The sequence below is a fragment of the Schistocerca cancellata genome, chromosome 1 (genome assembly GCF_023864275.1).
Source record: "Schistocerca cancellata isolate TAMUIC-IGC-003103 chromosome 1, iqSchCanc2.1, whole genome shotgun sequence".
In the NCBI taxonomy this organism is placed as follows: domain Eukaryota; kingdom Metazoa; phylum Arthropoda; class Insecta; order Orthoptera; family Acrididae; genus Schistocerca; species Schistocerca cancellata.
Genome location: NC_064626.1, coordinates 95824708 through 95844371, shown reverse-complemented (window position 1 = coordinate 95844371; position 19664 = coordinate 95824708). Strand labels below are relative to the sequence as shown.

Sequence of the window (19664 nt, the reverse complement as noted above, 5' to 3'; positions counted from 1 at the left end):
TTCTGGAAACATAATCATGGGTGACGAGACATGGGATTGCGAATGTGAATCTACGACAAAACGGCAAAGTGCAGAAATCACATTAAGGATAGGCACTTTGACGACATAATCGAAATTCAAGCCAGCCTCACATGTGACTTGGTTCAAATGGCTCGGAGCACTATGGGACTTAGCATCTGAGGTCATCAGTCCCCTAGAACTTAGAACTACTTAAACCTAACTAACCTAAGGACATCACACACATCCATGCCCGAGGCAGGATTCGAACTTGCGACCGTAGCGGTCGCGCGGTTCCGGACTGAAGCGCGTAGAACCGCTCGGCCACACCGGCCAGCCATGTGACTTGAACAACATCCTAAAGAAGAAATTTTCTGCCGTTTCAGATGATTGTATGAACGTTCTGTACGATGTACTCAAGTAAGGAGAGACTATGTAGACAGGGTGAAGCATTAAATTCACCATATTATCTTTTTTTCTACATTTTATTAATCCAGTATCTAAGCTTTTTAGACTGACAGATTATCTGTAGCTCTGTGAGTCAGTGGATAGCCATTCATAATTTTTTCAGGGTCTTAATATGACTTGCATCTCTGGCAATAATGCGAATTTCCTTTTATTTCTGACACTGCCGGTTTCTGTCTGCTTGAGCCATCTTCAGATACTATTTTCCACGGGCGTCACTTTGTGAATAAAATATTCATTAGATGCAGTGTCAAAGCATTTAATTAAAATTTTGATGAGCGCTAACATGATTATATAAACAAATTTCTGGGGAGGGCAATCACAGCTCAGAGACATTGTGAACAACTCAATGACCATTCAGATTATCATTAATACAATAACAATAAAAAATTCGAGAGTGATGAGGTGGTTTCAAAAGCCGCATAGCTGTATGAAGCTGCTTTATTCGCAACTACCGGCTCCACGTCAGTATAGACGCACCTTCAGGTTTATAATGGCTGTATTTTCGTAATGTAGGTGGACAATTACATAGTCCCATTATTCGGAAAATTATCCACGTTAGGTGTAAAATCACAATGGTGGGTTGTCACAATGAAATTGAGTACACCCAAAGGATGCTTGTCAAAATGTACGAAACATGACTTCTGAATGAGTCAGGTTGCCTCCCCTTGTGCTTACACAACATCGGCCTGTTAGCAATGCTGCCGAAGTACGCACATCACACCGGATTTTAAGTTCCTTTGCATTAGTTTTATGCACTAAGGTGACAAAATTCATGAGGTAGAGATATACACCCATACAGATGGCGGTAGTACAGCGTACACAAGGTATAAAGGAGCAGTGCTTAAAAGGAGTGAAACGTCCCCTTAGAAAAATTATACATGACTGTTTAAACTGACACACAATATTTTTAGCGCAACGCAGTCTGACTTTCAAAAATCCCTACAAAAGAATGGCCCTTACTAACATTAACCTAGACCTTTCACAAATCACTTACCTCACAAAAATCTTCGTCACTCAAGCTACAGCAATACAGCGAGCGCCACTACTGCCAGCTAAATAACAGATTCAAACTACGGAAGGCACTAACTACTAGTAGGCATAGTTAGCAAATGAAAGATTTTAATAGAGAACAAACAATGTATTTACCTTAATAGTCATCAAAAGTCATAATATGTACAGCAGTTCATGACATCCATTTTTACAAATTTCAAAACTCCGCCATTTGTCTCCCCACATCCACCACTGCTGGCGGCTCACCTCCAACTGCGCAACGCTACGCGCTGTTCACATCCAGCTGCCCAACACTACAATGGCAGACAACAATGCAAACTAGCCACAGACTGCACACAGCACAGCCAGTGATTTTCATACAGAGCGCTACGTAACGTTGCCAATAAGGAAACATAAACAGCCTACTTACAGGAGTAGTCATTTGTACAGAGGTGATTCTTGTGAAATGGTTTCCGACGGAGTTACCAGACTCAACGCAGAATGGTGGTTGCAGCTAGACACAGGGAATATTCCATTTTGGAATTCGTTAGGGAATTCAGTATTGTGAGGCCCACGGCGTCAAGAATGTTCGGAGAATAAGAAATTTCAGGCATTACTTTCACCACGGACAAATCAGTCTCGAGCGGCCTTTACTTAACCACCGGGAGCAGCAGCGTTCGCGTACAGTTGTCAGTGCTATCAGACAAGCAACATTGCGCGAAATAATCGCAGAAATCAGTGAGGGACATATAACGAACATATCCGCTAGGGCAGCAGACTATCTACGCGAGGACCTTTGCTAACGGCATCCGGCCTGTGTGGCCCAGCGGTTCTATGCGCTTCAGTCTGGAACCTCGTGACCGCTAAGGTCGCAGGTTCGAATCCTGCCTTGGGCATGGATGTGTGTGATGTCCGTGGGTTAGTTAGGTTGAAGTAGTTCTAGGGGACTGATTACCTCAGCTGTTGTGTGTGTGTGTGTGTGTGTGTGGTTTGAGGTTTTTGGGCGCTAAACAGCGTGGTCATCAGCGCCCAAACGCATAGAAACAGGAACACATGCAGTGAAGGGACGAAGACGGACACCGAACAAGGAGAACGGCTAAAAGACACAGACCTGACGCAGTTCCAAATCCTCACATACAGATGCAAAACAAGAGGAGAAGAAACGCACTAAAAAAGGAAAGGAAACACAAGGAAAAGAGAACAGAAATCGAAGTAAAACAAGTAGGTAATCGTGACTGGCGGACCTCTTACCTAAAGCCTGGGTGAGCCAGTCACCCAGCAGCACATTCTAATCCTCTCCCTAAAATCCGAGGCAAAAAATTGGACAGGACAGAAAACCGTAAGACCTTAACCACAGTCGTTGCGTCGTCTTGCAAAATAGAAGGCAAATCCGGTGGCAAGGAAACCACCGCCCTCTGGTCAGAGAATAAAGGACAGTCAAGTAAAATGTGGCGGACCGTAATCTGGACGCCACAATAACTGCAGATTGGGGGGTCCTCCCGCCGGAGTAAAAAACCGTGCGTTAAGGGACTGTGCCCGATGCGGAGGCGAGTGAGGAGAACCTCATCCCGCCTGCATGACTGGTAGGACGTACGCCATGGCCGCGTGGTGGCCTTGACCAGACGCAGCTTATTTTCACCGACTGCCAGCCACTCCTCTTCCCACTGACACATAACACGAAAACGCAAAAGGGAGGTAACAGCATGGAGGGGGACGGCACATTCAACAACGTGAGGGAGGGAACGTGCATCTTTGGCAGCCACATCCGCCAGTTTGTTTCCCCTAATACCCACGTGCCCCGGCACCCAGCAGAAAGAACCACCTTCCCCTGCCGTTGCAGGTGGAGTAGGGCATCGTGGATGTTCTGGACGACCGTATCCGCTGGGTACAAGTGTTGCATGGTCTGAAGGGCACTCAGGGAGTCAGAACAGATGAGAAACTTAAGACTGGGAACACATCTCATCTGCTCCAATGCCCGCAAGATCGCAAACAATTCGTATGTCCCATAGTGCTTAGAGCCATTGTTTTGCTAACGGCACATCATTTCCTGCAGTTTCTCTCCTGGGCTCGCGACCATATCGGTTGGACGCAGGCGACTGGAAAATTGTGGACTTGCCAGATAAGTAGCGATTTCAGTTGGTAAGAGCTGATGGCAGGGTTGGGTGTGACGCAGACCCCGTGAATCCATAGACTCAGGTTGTCAACAAGGCACTGTGCAAGCTGGTGGTGACTCCATAACGGTGTGGGCTGAGTTCATATTAAATGGACTATGGTCCAACTGAACCGATCATTGACCATTTGCAGCCATTCATGGACTTTCGTGTTCCAAAACGACGGTGCAACTGTTATGAATTTCAATGCGCCATTTCACTGGGTTACAATTGTTCACGACTGGTTTAAAAACAATTTTCGTCAGTTCGAGAGAATGATTTGGCCACCCAGATCGCCCATCATGAATCCCAAGGTGTATTTATGGTACTCAATCGAGAGGTCAGTTCGTGGACAAAATACACTCCTGGAAATTGAAATAAGAACACCGTGAATTCATTGTCCCAGGAAGGGGAAACTTTATTGACACATTCCTGGGGTCAGATGCATCACATGATCACACTGACAGAACCACAGGCACATAGACACAGGCAACAGAGCATCCACAATGTCGGCACTAGTACAGTGTATATCCACCTTTCGCAGCAATGCAGGCTGCTATTCTCCCATGGAGACGATCGTAGAGATGCTGGATGTAGTCCTGTGGAACGGCTTGCCATGCCATTTCCACCTGGCGCCTCAGTTGGACCAGCGTTCGTGCTGGACGTGCAGACCGCGTGAGACGACGCTTCATCCAGTCCCAAACATGCTCAATGGGGGACAGATCCGGAGATCTTGCTGGCCAGGGTAGTTGACTTACACCTTCTAGAGCACGTTGGGTGGCACGGGATACATGCGGACGTGCATTGTCCTGTTGGAACAGCAAGTTCCCTTGCCGGTCTAGGAATGGTAGAACGATGGGTTCGATGACGATTTGGATGTACCGTGCACTATTCAGTGTCCCCTCGACGATCACCAGTGGTGTACGGCCAGTGTAGGAGATCGCTCCCCACACCATGATGCCGGGTGTTGGCCCTGTGTGCCTCGGTCGTATGCAGTCCTGATTGTGGCGCTCACCTGCACGGCGCCAAACACGCATACGACCATCACTGGCACCAAGGCAGAAGCGACTCTCATCGCTGAAGACGACACGTCTCCATTCGTCCCTCCATTCACGGCTGTCGCGACACCACTGGAGGCGGGCTGCACGCCCTCGCTCAAAGTCCGTCAACTGCACATACGGTTCACGTCCACGCTGTCGCGGCATGCTACCAGTGTTAAAGACTGCGATGGAGCTCCGTATGCCACGGCAAACTGGCTGACACTGACGGCGGCGGTGCACAAATGCTGCGCAGCTAGCGCCATTCGACGGCCAACACCGCGGTTCCTGGTGTGTCCGCTGTGCCGTGCGTGTGATCATTGCTTGTACAGCCCTCTCGGAGTGTCCGGAGCAAGTATGGTGGGTCTGACACACCGGTGTCAATGTGTTCTTTTTTCCATTTCCAGGAGTGTAGTGCACCTCCGTAATTATGGGCTACCATGGAGGCAGCATAGCTCAATATTTCCTCAGGGAGCTTCCAATGACTTGTCGAGTCCACGCCACATTGAATTGCTACACTACACCGGGCAAAAGGAATTCCGACACGATACTAGGAGGTATCCCTCGTCTTTTGTCACATCAGTGTACCGCTGGTGTCTACCGGATCCTGTAATGTATCCTACAGCATGTTTTCCGGCTTGGCTCATCCAGCAGCCATGCTTTGTACACTTTGACAAGCATCTTTTGGGTGCACTAAGTTTTATTACGACTAACCAGAAGTGACGTTTCACTCTTGAAGTTGAAACGTCACCTTGGAAAAATTATGAATGTGACTGTGCCGGCAAACCTCTTACGTTATTTGATTTACAAACAGCTGAGTAAAACTCAACGTATTCAAACAGTTTTCTCTTTACTTATTCTGATAATCACTAAAGTGACACACGCTATTTTTTAGCGCAACGCAATCTGACTTTCAATAATCCCTACACAAGAATGGCCCTGACTAACAATAACCTATACCTTTCATGAATCACTTACTTCACAAATATCTTTCTTACTCGAACTACTGCAATACAGAGAGCCAATACTGCCAGCTAACTAAAAGATTCAAACTGCTGAAGACACTAACTACTGATAGGCATAGTTAGCAAATGAAAGATTTTGATAGAGAACACTGTATTTACCTTAATAGTGTTCAAAACTCATTATATATGGACACACGTCCACATCGTACGCTCTCAAAACTCCGCCATCTCTCTCCCCACATCCACCACTGCTGGCGGCTCACCTCCGACTGCCCAACGCTATGTGCTGTTCACATCCAACAGCCCAACAGTACACTAGCGAATATTCCAACAATGCCAACCAGCCACAGACTGCTCACAGCACAGTCAGTGATTTTCATACAGAGCGCTACGTGGCGTAACCAACAGAAAAACCTAAACGGCCTACTTACATAGCCCCCATGCTCCCCACAAAAAATTTTACAAATGGTTTTGGGCAGTGCCCCATAATTATTTGCTAAAATTTTTTTACATCAACGATAACAAATGCACACAATTATTGATACAATGTTGGTCAAAAGCAAAAATTGTTCTCATAAAGTCATTCCTGATCATTCATCACAGTAGTAATTACATTGCACAAAGTCTGATCACTAAAAGAAAATGCACACGGAAGTAGTGGATTTCCATGCAGTCTTGAAGAAGTAGTGTTGTCCTTCCAACGGAAAGACAGTGCTAACTCTTGACATGCAGACAGGTAATGGGACACAACAGAGCAAGCCCACAGCAGAATCAGTCGAAGTTCTGAAGAATATTGGTAGGTAGGCCATCACAGAGCAGACCCACTGTAGTCTTGATAGAGATTGTGGTATTGGTACGCCATCAAAGGTGCACAACCAATGTAGTCGTTGCAGAGGTGATGGTATTGGTGGGCAATCAAAGATGCAGACCCACTGTAGTCCTTGTAGAGATGGCCAGTAGCCATCTGTTGCGACTGTGCGGGTGCACAATTACCAATCGAAGAGTCTTGCGGATAATGTAGCAAGTCCATAAAACACCACTTGTGCACTCACAAACTTTTTGGAATGTCCTTAGAACCAGCAGTGCTGTTAACCAGTCCCTTGCTGAATTATCAACACACGTGCGAGCACTAACAGTCCTTTTTTTCTCACATATTGTGCATATACTATGACCAACAGAAATGTGTGCAGTGAAATGAAAATACTTAATTTGAAGAAATGGTATCTATACAATTACAAATTTACGACATGAGAATACAATTACAAAGGTACAAAATAAAACATTACAGAACATTTTTAGTAATAAGAGCTTTACAAAAGAATAGAAATAAACATATACATCAGTGTTACAGGAATTATGATATAAGTAAATAAATAAAATAATGATAATAGTTTTCGAAACATTACCTTCACACATGAGCATTAAAACAGAACAGAATAAATAATGTCTAAACATCTTTACAAAGTGAATAACATATTATTAATGCAAATTATATTTGAGGATAACAGTATTCCTCATCATAGTGAATGTAGCATAGTATTAGAAAAAGTCTACAACATAACTCTTATCAGCTAAACACATATAAAGACAAGAAGAACACAAATACACAAGGGTACACAAACACATAGCGGAATAACACAAAAGGATAGGACAGGGTTTGTTTTAAGTATGACATCTGGTACTGCAGTATTTATCGTATTTGATTTGCAAAAAAAACTTTCTTTACTTCTTGGAGATCTCCCTTAGTTCATAATTATTCCCAAAAAGTCATATCTATACCTGTTGTCCCTAAACCCTACTTTTTGTTCATATCCTCTTTCAAAATAATTTTTCTTCATTGTACACTACTTTTTTGGCCAAACCTTTGCCTTATACCTTGTCATGCATTTCTTCCAATGCATCGCAGCTCCTTCTCTTATATAGCCTACCCCCTCTTAAGCAAAATTAAATCTACTGAGCTCAGATATATATACTAAACGAGGCAATGCAGCAGCACAAAACAGTTAACACAAACAGTAATGACAAAAAAATGCAAATTGGCAAAGCCAGCAGCAAAACAAACGCAATATTACCACTAATATGAGCCAACGTTCGGCAACAAGAAAAATAAATCAGTAGTAAAACTGACTTAATACAATGTAAAATTCAGTAGCAGTATATCTAAATTAGCAAAGCAAATGCAATAACTTATACCTAAACATGACAAAGCTCAAGCAGAAAAAATATTACCGTAAAGATAGGAAGTGTCTAATTCCTATGTCCCATCTTAACACTAGAGTGATGCATCATAATAACTTACTCTACCAAACAAGTTACGAAGCCGTTAAAAAAATTATGTATTCAATTCCTATGAAGGGAAATGTCTGTGGCTGGTTGACATTGTTGGAATATTCGCTAGTGTACCTACTGTTGGGCTGTTGGATGTGAACAGCGCGTAGCGTTGGGCAGTTGGAGGTGAACCGCCAGCAGTGGTGGATGTGGGGAGAGACATGCCTGAGTTTTGAGAGGGCGATCTGGACGTGCGTCCGCCAGAAAAAGGAAATTTGTAAAGATGGATGTCATGAAGCACAGTCAGTGATTTTCATACAGAGCGCTACGTGGCGTTACCAACATAAAAACCTAAGCAGCCTACTTACAAAGTGGATAATTTCCCGAATGCTGGGACTCCGTAATTGTCCATCTATACTATGAAAATGGAACCATCATAAACCTGAAGACGCGTCTTTAGTGACGTGAACCCGTAAGTTGCGAATAAAGAAGCTTCATACAGCTAGCTATGCGGCTTCAAGAAACACCACAGCATTCTTGACTTTCTAATTGTTATCATTTTTACGATCATCTGACTGGTTATTGTGTTTTATGTTAGTGTAATGATTACGTTGCATCCTTGTAACTTATCATAAGGCAGCTACCAAAAAACATCCATGTCTTTTGTTTATAAGAACGATTTGATGTTGATCGTAGTGATCTAAATCGGTAATTGAATTAAGCAAAGAAATCTGCGGTCAATGACATTCAGGTTGTACGACTAATTATCGGTTATGGCTTTGTCATAAAACGTGGTTGTGCCTGAAATAAAAGGACGCAATACGTCAGTCACTGACGTCTTTTTTCCAGGTTCTCTAACGATAATTTTCGTACCTCAATAGTGTCTAGATACAGGGCTATTAAAATGATTGAAGCGATTTCATAAATTCACTGTAGCTCCATTCATTGACATATGGTCACGACACAATACAGATACGTAGAAAAACTCATAAAGTTTTGTTCGGCTGAAGCCGCACTTCAGGTTTCTGCCGTCAGAGCGTTCGAGAGCGCAGTGAGACAAAATGGCGACAGGAGCCGAGAAAGCGTATGTCGTGCTTGAAATGTTCTCACGTCACTCAGTCATAACAGTGCAACGACACTTCAGGACGAAGTTCAACAAAGATCCACCAACTGCTAACTCCATTCGGCGATGGTATGCGCAGTTTAAAGCTTCTGGATGCCTCTGTAAGGGGAAATCAGTGGGTCGGCCTGCAGTGAGCGAAGAAACGGTTGAACGCGTGCGGGCAAGTTTCACGCGTAGCCCGCGGAAAATTGGCTCATGCCACAACTGGAGACCGACAGCGCCGACTTCATCTTTCAACAGGATGGTGCTCCACCGCACTTCCATCATGATGTTCGGCATTTCTTAAACAGGAGATTGGAAAACCGATGGATCGGTCGTGGAGGAGATCATGATCAGCAATTCATGTCATGGCCTCCATGCTCTCCCGGCTTAACCCCATGCGATTTCTTTCTGTGGGGTTATGTGAAAGATTCAGTGTTTAAACCTCCTCTACCAAGAAACGTGCCAGAACTGCGAGCTCGCAATAACGATGCTTTCGAACTCATTTATGGGGACATGCTGCGCCGAGTGTGGGATGAACTTGATTATCGGCTTGATGTCTGCCGAATCAGTACAGGGGCACATATCGAACATTTGTGAATGCCTAAAAAACTTTTTGAGTTTTTGTTTGTGTGTGCAAAGCATTTTGAAAATATCTCAAATAATAAAGTTATTGTAGAGCTGTGAAATCGCTTCAATCATTTGTAATAACCCTGTACATTGCTGCATCGCAAAAAGCAGGACTCAACAAGTTCATCGCTACAAGTTGCCGACCTGTCTGTTTGTGTCAACGCTGCTTGCTAGTGTAAGCCTATGAGAATTTGTGTGAGCGCTTCCGAGCGTCGGCGTCGACAGCGGAGCAGAGCGAGTGAAGTGTGTGGAGAGCGAGCGGGTGAGCAGAGTGTATTTCTGTCGCCATTGGCGGCGTTTGCTGTCGGCAGGAGGGCAGCGGGTCGGACCTGGAGCCGGAACCGCCGTTCCTGCCGACGGCGGGGGCGGAGGCGGAGCCGGAGGCGGAGGGGGCGGACGGCGGCCGTACCGACGAGGAGGCGGGCGCGGCGGCGCCGGGGGCGGCGCCGGTGTCGGGGTGCGAGGACCTGGCCGCGGGGGCGGCGGCGGTCGGGGGGGTGCGCCGCCTGGGCGCCGCAGACCTCAACGAGGCCGGCAGGGACTTCCGCCTCCGCTACTGCCACTGGGACCACGAGGGCCGCGCCTGGACGGTCAGTACCACTACACTGCTGGCTGCTAGCAATGGCGGCGACAGTAAGCGACGAAATACGAGGGGCGTTCCGGATGTGACTGCGACACAGTTTTCCTTTCTCGGTCAGTTTCGGTTGAACAGATGCGGAATTTTTTGTGAGACATATGGAATATTCCCGCTTCAGCTCGTATAGTTTCATGAAGTTACGATATGTGGCGGCTCTATACCCAGACTGGCGTCTGTAACCAGATACGTTCCAAGGAGAGAGCTGTCAATGAGTTTATTTTGGCGAAAAACCAGAGCATCGCAGATATTCATAGGCGCTTGCAAGTGTCTACGGGGACCTGACTGTGAACAAAAGCATGGTAAGTCGTTGGGCGAGGCGTCCGCCATCACGGCAACTGTTCTTCCTCATCCATCCTACAGATTTCGCACCTTCCGTCCGTTTGGGCCATTAGAGAATTCATTCCATAGGAAGCAGTACGTAGATGACGGGGTGATTATTCATCCAGCAAGACGTTGGCTCTCATCTTGACCAGTAGAATGGTAAGTCTCTTAAAACGGAATGCTCCATTAATAATAATATCGCTGATATTACTTTTTACAAAATTACGAAAAGCTTACATTCATTAAAATTTCATGAATCCCACAACATATACTAGATGGAAGAGTTCTCCCTCTCTCCTTCCCCCCCTCCCTCTCTCTCTCTCTCTCTCTCTCTCTCTCTCTCTCTCTCTCTCTCTCTCTCTCTCTCTCTCCTTAAGTTATTGGCTTTCATAACTTACCCATTCAGCCAGTTAATCACAGAAAATGTCGTTTTGACATTTCATGGGGTAGACACTATTTAAGATGTACTCTGGTACAATGATGAAACATAGAGTTAACGAAGGACTGATTCGACATAAAATAAGATCTACAACCAGAGTATACGAAAACGAGTAAACTAAACAGAGCTGGCCTCGGTGGCCGAGCGGTTCTAGGCGCTTCAGTCCGGGACCGCGCTGCTGCTACGGTCGCAGGTTCGAATCCTGCCTCGGGCATGGATGTGTGTGATGTGCTTAGGTTAGTTAGGTTTAAGTAGTTCTAGGTCTAGGGGACTGATGACCTCAGATGTTAAGTCCTATAGTGCTTAGAGCCATTTAAACCATTTGAAACTAAACATACATGGAACACAGCATGCACACTAGTAGTATATTATGAATGCTACTGTTAACAAAAATGTTCAATAGTCTTTGGCACACATCTGGGATATTCCCAATTCAGTCCACATTGATGACTATAGATCTAAATTAACAACAAAATGTTCTTCGTAAGTCCTGTGAGAATTGTTTTAAAAGTTGTGGACAGAGAACTGAATTTTTGTGCAGGTCTATAAGTACCATCTAGACAGAAAGGAGAACAGTTTACAAGAACCAGAATTGTGTGTTGCAGCCACACGGATAGTCACAAGTTGCAAGAGCTGGATTTGCCTCCCACTCTTTTGGAACGAGGCTGCCCGTTCCTCAGTGTCGTAATAGTCATTCTACGCATCATCACTAGGTCGCTTTTCGTCTCGAGAGCCCCATGCATTTTTGTCGGATTATTGGCCTATCACCTCTGGTGTTTACGCAATTGTTCATAAAAACTTTAAAAAACCAGATCAATTTCATGGTCCTAAAAACAGTATGACACTGCCAGCGTACCTTCCATTCCACCTCCGTCAGTAAAATTCGTACAAACTGTGTCTTTGAATCTCGAATTTTTGCATCGGTTCATTCACTGTTTGATGAACGAGTCATACCTGCGGTCTTGCAGCCGGCACGCAATTACGCTGGGAAGGTTGCCTACCAGATAGGCGCTATTCCTCATGTTGTGCTTGAATAACGTACGCTTATGTTAGACATGTGCTTTAATCAAGCTTATTTATATTTTGCGTTATTTGTTGTGTTCTTTTTCTTAGGGCGTTCTATATACACAGAGCTTAGCATTGTCAACTGCTAGATATGTGATCATCTGAAGGATGCACATTCTATGTTAGCCGTTTCCGGCAATGTCTTGTTAATATTTTTCAGGCCTAGTGTACCTCAGTACATTGAATTACCTGTAAGGCAACATTGACATTTTGCATTCAGAAGTCGCTGTTTCAGTTCCTGTCGTGGGCAACACCTCCAAATGTCTAAAAAATGCAAGAACCTCTCCTTTTTGGGTCACTGTATCATATTTTTTCCTCAATGGTTTAAGTTTTTAGCCAGTGAGATGCAAACGTGGAGACATGATTCTGTGAAATGACATTTGCATCGTGTTCAGTGTCATCACGTCCGCACATAGTAATCGGAGCCTTATAGAGCACGCTTTGTGAATTGCAAGTATAGTTGCACGGCCAAAGCATTACGATTCTTAGACTTCACTTAACAGTTGTTGACGTGAGGAAAAGTAGTAACCTCGGCGCTAGATCGATGAACAGGCCAGACATCCAGCACAATTACCATTGTTAGTCGAGTGGTGTGACTCAGCAGCAGAATAATGAACAGTGTTCGGAGAACTGCTGTCTGAATCGAAGCGCCATCACCCTCGTTTATCCTTCTATACGTTCCGTGAACCTCTGAAAGGTCAACAAGTACTTTATTCGTAGTATGAAGTTGGTAGATATTTCTGCACGCATGCTCCTGAAACAGAGGGTGGAGCGATACATTCTGAAAAGAAATGTAGGAAATTACTTTTCTTGGAAAAAAGGAAGAAGTTTTTCCTCAGAATAACCTCCTGTGGATTTAATGCATTTTGTCTAGTGAGATTAAAATTTCTTTTATTAATTCATAAAAGAAATTATTCTTCATGAAGAAATTAAGAGAATGTACAGTGTGTCTGAGAAACGTTGCGCTAAAGTTCGAGCAGTTGTAGAGAGTGTCTTGAGGAACAAATGGAGGATAGGAACCCATGTCAGGAAACGTCACCCAACAACAATACTGAGCATCCAAGTTATAGATGCTGGCCCCTGCAACTAGGCCACCCGTTCGGCAGCAAATGTGACTTTCTAATGCTGAAGGACCATATACAAAACGTCTCGCAATGTTGTTTGTTAGTCAGTGATCGCGACTGATTGCCACTGTCACAGTGGAGAAGCTAGCTGCTGCGTAGACAGGCCTTGTCTCCTATGAATGCGACGCTCCCCTACCTCGGTGGATGATTGTTTCGGTCATGGGTTTCTATTCTCAGTTCTCATGGAACCCTCTAAAATCTCCATCGTTTTTCGTTATGCAACAGTTTATAACTTCGACGCTCTGTAGCGTCGCAAATATTCGAGTTGTTCCTCAAGACGTCCTCTACAGCTCCTTGAAGTTCGTCGCAACGTTTCTGGGACACCTTGTGATATCTAATACAGAGGTTAAAACAATTTAGAATAAAATAAATTATTCCTCAGCATAACATACTTTGGCCTTAATGCATTTAGTCTAATGAAATTCAAATTTCTTTCGTTCATTCACGAAAGAGATTTATTACTAACTCATTTATAGCACAGACGATCTCTTTCTTCAACAGCGGGTTCCCAACAATTTATTTTGTTTGCGTTCGATAGCAAACAGGGAGCCAGCGATCAAGTAGTGTGGGTGAGAAATTACTCCGACTGTTACGGCTTCAGCTTTTTTCATTTCAACAACAGATGTTTGAGCAGGCATGGTGTTCTGCTGAAACGGATTTGTTTTTCGTGTTATCTTTATCATTTCTACTTTAACTCACCATGCACAATGATGAATGATTATTGCGTAAAGTGATTCGCTTACTGTATTGCCATAAAGCAAATAACTAGTCGCAATGTACGATTCGTAAAAGGCAGCCGATATCAGTTTTAATCTTACAAAACTACTCTCGGTTCCTCTTTTAGACTCACTTTTCCTTTGCAGCCAACTGTTCTCCTGCAGTTCTGCCTGTGGAATGTAATGATGGTTACAGTCGTGTTCTGTAGACAAGTAACTATGCCAGAAGTCTTTCCAATGGAGGAACTGCTTAACAAACCTGAAACACATGGTGCGTCAACTGATGAAGATTTCTGGATGGAGGCTGGTATGGAGGTATATGTCTTCCCATAGGAAATCCGGGGACAGAACAGGTCCAAAGCGTCTTTGGTGTGAACTGCAGTGTGGGATCTTGTATCTGGCTGGAATACGACATTGGCAGCCTGATCACGAAGGATGTAACATGGTTTACAATTCATGCCAGACATTGACGAGTATTCAGCTTTCCTTCAACGATTACTATATCAGTCCTGTTCTCATATCGAATAGATCACCACTGCAGAAGTTGTGTGTATATCGATAATCGCTGCTTTGAATGAGCTTTCGCCAGGCCGTCTTCGAAAACACTGGCGTCGATCTGACCACCACAAATACACGGTCCAGTCACATTAATGTGACCACCAGTCAAAAACCATAACAAGCAGGCACCGAAGCCTATTGCTTCAACGCTCTGTAGCGTCGTCGGATGCCGTTTCCGGGCACGGGTTCCTACCTTTAATGTCTTCCTCACGACAATCTGTACAACTCCTCGTAGTCTGTCACATTTGTTGAACGCTCTGTACAGCACGATTATTGATATTTATAATCATCGTAATAATTTTAACACAACAAAGAAGGTGTCAAATTAGATAAAATTGGATGTGAACTGTGCATCGACAGAGTGACAATCGATTACTTTCAATCGAGCTTGTTGACAATGCTGGAAATATTCTTGTAGCCGAAAAGTGAAGTCTTGGGGTGCCCTCTATACTGCCTACACGAGGTCTGGTCAAAAATTTCCGGAACATTCGTAATTTCGCGCCCATGGTGTGTTGGAGCGAAATGCGGTTTGCATCCCTGGACACTCCTATGTTCAATGTGTAACTGCCGGAAGTTTCATTGTTTTATGTCTGTTAGTTGTTGATCAGAGCAGTACTGAGGAGAACGTTGCGTCGCACAGTAAGCGAATTTCGAGATGGCACAGTTAGAGGGGCAACGCATCTGCATTAAATTTTGCGCGAATCTCAAGAGAACCTTTGCAAAGGCATAACAAATAATGCAGGAAGGCTTCGTTGATAAATTCTTAAGTACGCCCTTTGACGTCTACCGACGACGATCATGTCAGGAACGTCAACGAAATTGTGCATGCCAGTTGAAGACTGACTGTACGAGAGATTGCAGAAGAATGTAACATCGCAGTTGGATCATGTCATGAAATCCTTGTTCGTCCCACAGCTCACGAGTCAAGACCAGAAAGAGCTTCGCCTCGCAATCTGTTAAAAGCTTTTGGTCCACGCTAATGAGAACGAGATGCTCCTTAAGAAAATCATAACTGGTGGTGTGACGTGCGTCTACGGTTATGATGTTGTGAGCAAGGTTTAACCTGCGACCGTAGCGGTCTCGCGGTTCCAGACTGCAGCGCCTAGAACCGCACGGCCACTTCGGCCGGCGCTGCGTTGTGGTTGTCAATAAAACATATCTCCGCACACATTGGATAATAACCTACAAACAGTCAAACTATTCTGTTCACAGTCACCGTCAAATAAAAACATCAAAAGAATAATCTTTCTTTGACGAAGCATGGCAAAATGTTTACTTTTTGAAAAAGGACCGTTAGAAGTGGATCTTTGGCTTCAGGGAGATGTTACCAGTGCTGATATCTATTGTTCGATGTTGCAAAACCGTAGCTGATCATTCAGAACAGACCGTGTGCAAAGTTGTCGTGAATATTGTTGCACTTGTATTGCTCTTGCCACACTGGAGGTACTGCTATCCTTCAGATGTCAGCTTCCGATCTGCTCATCGTATCGTTCAGGTATCACAGTAAACGTCTTACTACTATAGAAAGTTGAGAGAGCCAATGATGATGTAGTTGCGAGTAAAAGTGAACACTTTCACAGCGTTGGAGTATGCAAACCCGTACCAAAATTCGTAGAATTTACGGCTATCGGCTAAAGCAAAACAGACAAAGACATGGATTAATTGAACAAATGTTTATTTTATTTATGCCAGTGAAAGCTACTCGATCATGGGTTGAGTAGCTGCATACTCCAAATAAATACTGATGAAAGAACTAATACAACATTTGTAAAACTAAAACAAAATAACAGACAAAATAGTTATGAAAATAAATAACAGATTATAGCGAAAGACCAAACTTTTACATGGAACATCTGTATAGTAAAAAGGAAGTTTGTATACGCAGATTTAAAATATCTGGAACTAGTAGTTTTGCTTCGGTCCCAAGAATTTAAAACATGCGACAACGCAGATTATTTTTCGCACCCCATAATGAAACTGTTTCATTCAGAGTCTGCGTCATAAACTTAATGCAATATGTTTTTTTATAGTTGCAAGAGAATCTGTTCTCTGTAACCTGCGAGCTCATGCCACCTACTGTCGTGATTTCTCAATCATTTAGACAGATTTCGCTGAAAAACTGAATCATCTGTCGTATTTAGTGGCGAATAATTGATATAATTTTATCAAGTAAAACTGTGGACCGATAATTCACCTCATCCACTACTTCAGTGTACTGTAGTCAGATATAGAACAGCTCCCTTTTCGCCAGAGCACTAGATTCTGCTTCTTATCTGATAGATATAAAGTGTGTCATTCGTTAGTATTTTTTCTAGTTTTATAGGGTTCCAAAAATGCAGAATTTTGCTGTGGTGCATGTGCCCAAAAACTTTTGTTAGATAATTAAACATGTCCGCTTTCCTAGACTTACCAGTCAGCTCTTTAAATTCCTTCCACGCAACAGAATAAATTTCATTTTCAGTTAATGTCCTTCCCTGAAGACAAACGGCAATCTGGCAGCAAATTACGCGTACTGATGTGTATTGCTAAACACTATGGCTACAAGACCTTCGTAAATGCGGGTAGAAAAGGAACTGGACTGTAATTATTTTTATGGTCCTCCCCTCCTTTTTTGTAAAGTGGAAACAGGTCCCATCTGATAGACATACTGCACAGTTCACATTACAGTACCAATATATGGAGCGCATACCTTCATTAACTTAAGTTATACAATGAAGCGCCAAAGAAACAAGTACAGGCATGCGTATTCAAACACAGAGATACGTAAACAGGCAAAATACGACGCTGCGGTCGGCAACGCCTATATAAGACAAAAAAAGTGTCTGGCACAGTTATTACAGTATTTCGTATTGTGAAGCTTTATACTTCAGTGATTTGTCTATTTCTTCTTGTCAGTTTCTTGCAGCAGTGCGATGCAGAACTATCTTTGAACATCAGCATGTAAGGCTTCTGCATAGAGTTAAACTGGGCGATACTTTGAGATCTTCCAATGAATGCTCGCAGTCGATACGCATAGAGTGAAATCAGATCGCGTACAAAGTAAAGAACCTTTGAAAGTCAAAATTTTACAATAACTGGCGAAGCATTCGGTGAATCTACCAACCACCAGGAAAGCTGTAGTGTTCAAACTATACTCCGAAATGAGACCTGAATGATACTTGTTTTATACACTACAGGTAGTCTGGCACCCAACATCCAAGATACACTATGTGATCAAAAGTACCAGGACACCTGGTTGAAAATGATTTAGGAGTTCGCGGCACCCTCCATCGGTAATGTTGGAATTCAGTATGGTGTTGGCCCACCCTTAGCCTTGATGATAGCTTCCACTATCGCAGGCATACATTCAGTCATGTGCTGGAATGTTTCTTGGAGAATGGCAGCCCATTCTTCACGGAGTGCTGCACTGAGGTATCGATGTCGGTCGGTGAGGCCTGGCATGAAGTCGGCGTTCCAAAATACCCCAAAAGTGTTCTATAGAATTCAGGCGTTCTATAGAATTCCGGCGTTCTCCTGGCCAGGTTGCCTCCAAACACGTCTCCGACGATTATCTGGTTGAAGGTATATGCGACACTCATCGCTGAAGACAACGCGATGCCAATCCTGAGCGGTCCATTCGGCATGTTGTCAGGCCCATCTGTACCGCGCTGCATGGTGTCGTGGTTGCAAAGATGGACCTCGCCATGGAGTTTTCGCATCATGCAGCCTATTTCGCACAGTTTGAGTCGTAACATGACGTCCTATGGCGACGATTATCTGGTTGAAGGTATATGCGACACTCATCGCTGAAAACAACGCGATGCCAATCCTGAGCGGTCCATTCGGCATGTTGTCAGGCCCATCTGTACCGCGCTGCATGGTGTCGTGGTTGCAAAGATGGACCTCGCCATGGAGTTTTCGCATCATGCAGCCTATTTCGCACAGTTTGAGTCGTAACATGACGTCCTATGGCTGCACGAAAGGCATTATTCAACATGGTGGCGTTGCTGTCAGGGTTCCCCCGAGCATCATAATTCGTGGGTACGCCATGATCCACTGCAGTAGTAGCCCTTTGCCGGCCTGAGCGAAGCATGTCATCGACAGTTCTTGTCTCTCTGTATCTCCTCCATGTCCGAACCTCGTCGCTTTGGTTCACTCCGAGACGCCTGGACAGTTCCCTTGTTGAGAGCCCTTCCTGGCACAAAGTAACAATGCGGACGCGATCGAACCGCGGTATTGACCTTCTAGGCATGGTTGAACTACAGACACCACGAACCGTGTACCTCCTTCCTGGTCGAATGACTGGAACTAATCGGCTTTTGGACCCCCTCCGTCTAATAGGCGCTGCTTATGCATGGTTGTTTACATCTTTGGGACGGTTTAGTGACGTCTCTAACTGTCAAAGTGTCTGTGTCTGTGAAACAATATCCACAGTCAACGTCTATCGTCAGGAGTTCTGGGAACCAGGGCGATGGAAAACTTGTTTTGATGTGTGGATATACACTATGTAAAAGGGAAACATTTTTACCAAAAATCTCGATGTTCTTCCTTCTTACACAGATAGTTTTAAACAAAAATTGTATACACAACTATGTGCTGTTTTGTTTTCTTCCTCGCAGCCGGGTTTAACAGAAAACAGGAAAATTGTATTTATGGCTTATCGGCTTATGATTAAAACACTACTTGGCAATATGGATCATCCGAAACCTTTTCATCCTACAGGTTGCAGATGACAAGCATGCGAAATACTGCCGTTGGAGCTGCTATCCTCACATGTCCAACAGCAAGAGATGTCTGTTATATCCCGTATACAATGATCCCCAACCAGTTTACCCATTCACTTTAAGTGAATTCAATTCCCAGTCAATAATTCGTTGGCAATAACAATAAACAAGGCTAAAGGAGAGGGCGGAGAAGAGGAGATGGACAAAGAGTGAGGTATGGGGGGAGGAAATGGACATAGAGAGGGAGAAGGTGTGGTTGGACAGAGGAGTCAGCAGAAAATGGACAGATAGAGGGGGGAGTAGGCGATGGACAGAGAGAGAGAGAGAGAGAGAGAGAGAGAGAGAGAGAGATTAGAACGTATATTTACTTCCCATATAGACTTAGGAATTGTGAAGCATTGCTCAGTTCGCAAGTCTATTACATGTCAGGTAACGTGCCTATGTGCGTTGTTTTTTCAGCAAGACAATGCACTACCCCTCCATCTGTGAATTAT

The 19664-nt window shown here is 44.2% G+C and overlaps 1 protein-coding gene across 1 annotated transcript in view; it reads left to right on the top strand.

The window, feature by feature from the left end:
* The window catches only part of LOC126188423 (uncharacterized), a 1114167-nt gene that overhangs the window by 953939 nt on the left and 140564 nt on the right, over window positions 1-19664 (top strand). Inside the window, exon 9 of the mRNA XM_049930379.1 lies at window positions 9919-10197. Coding sequence (XP_049786336.1) covers window positions 9919-10197 — 279 coding nt within the window. The remainder of the gene's footprint in view (window positions 1-9918; window positions 10198-19664) is intronic.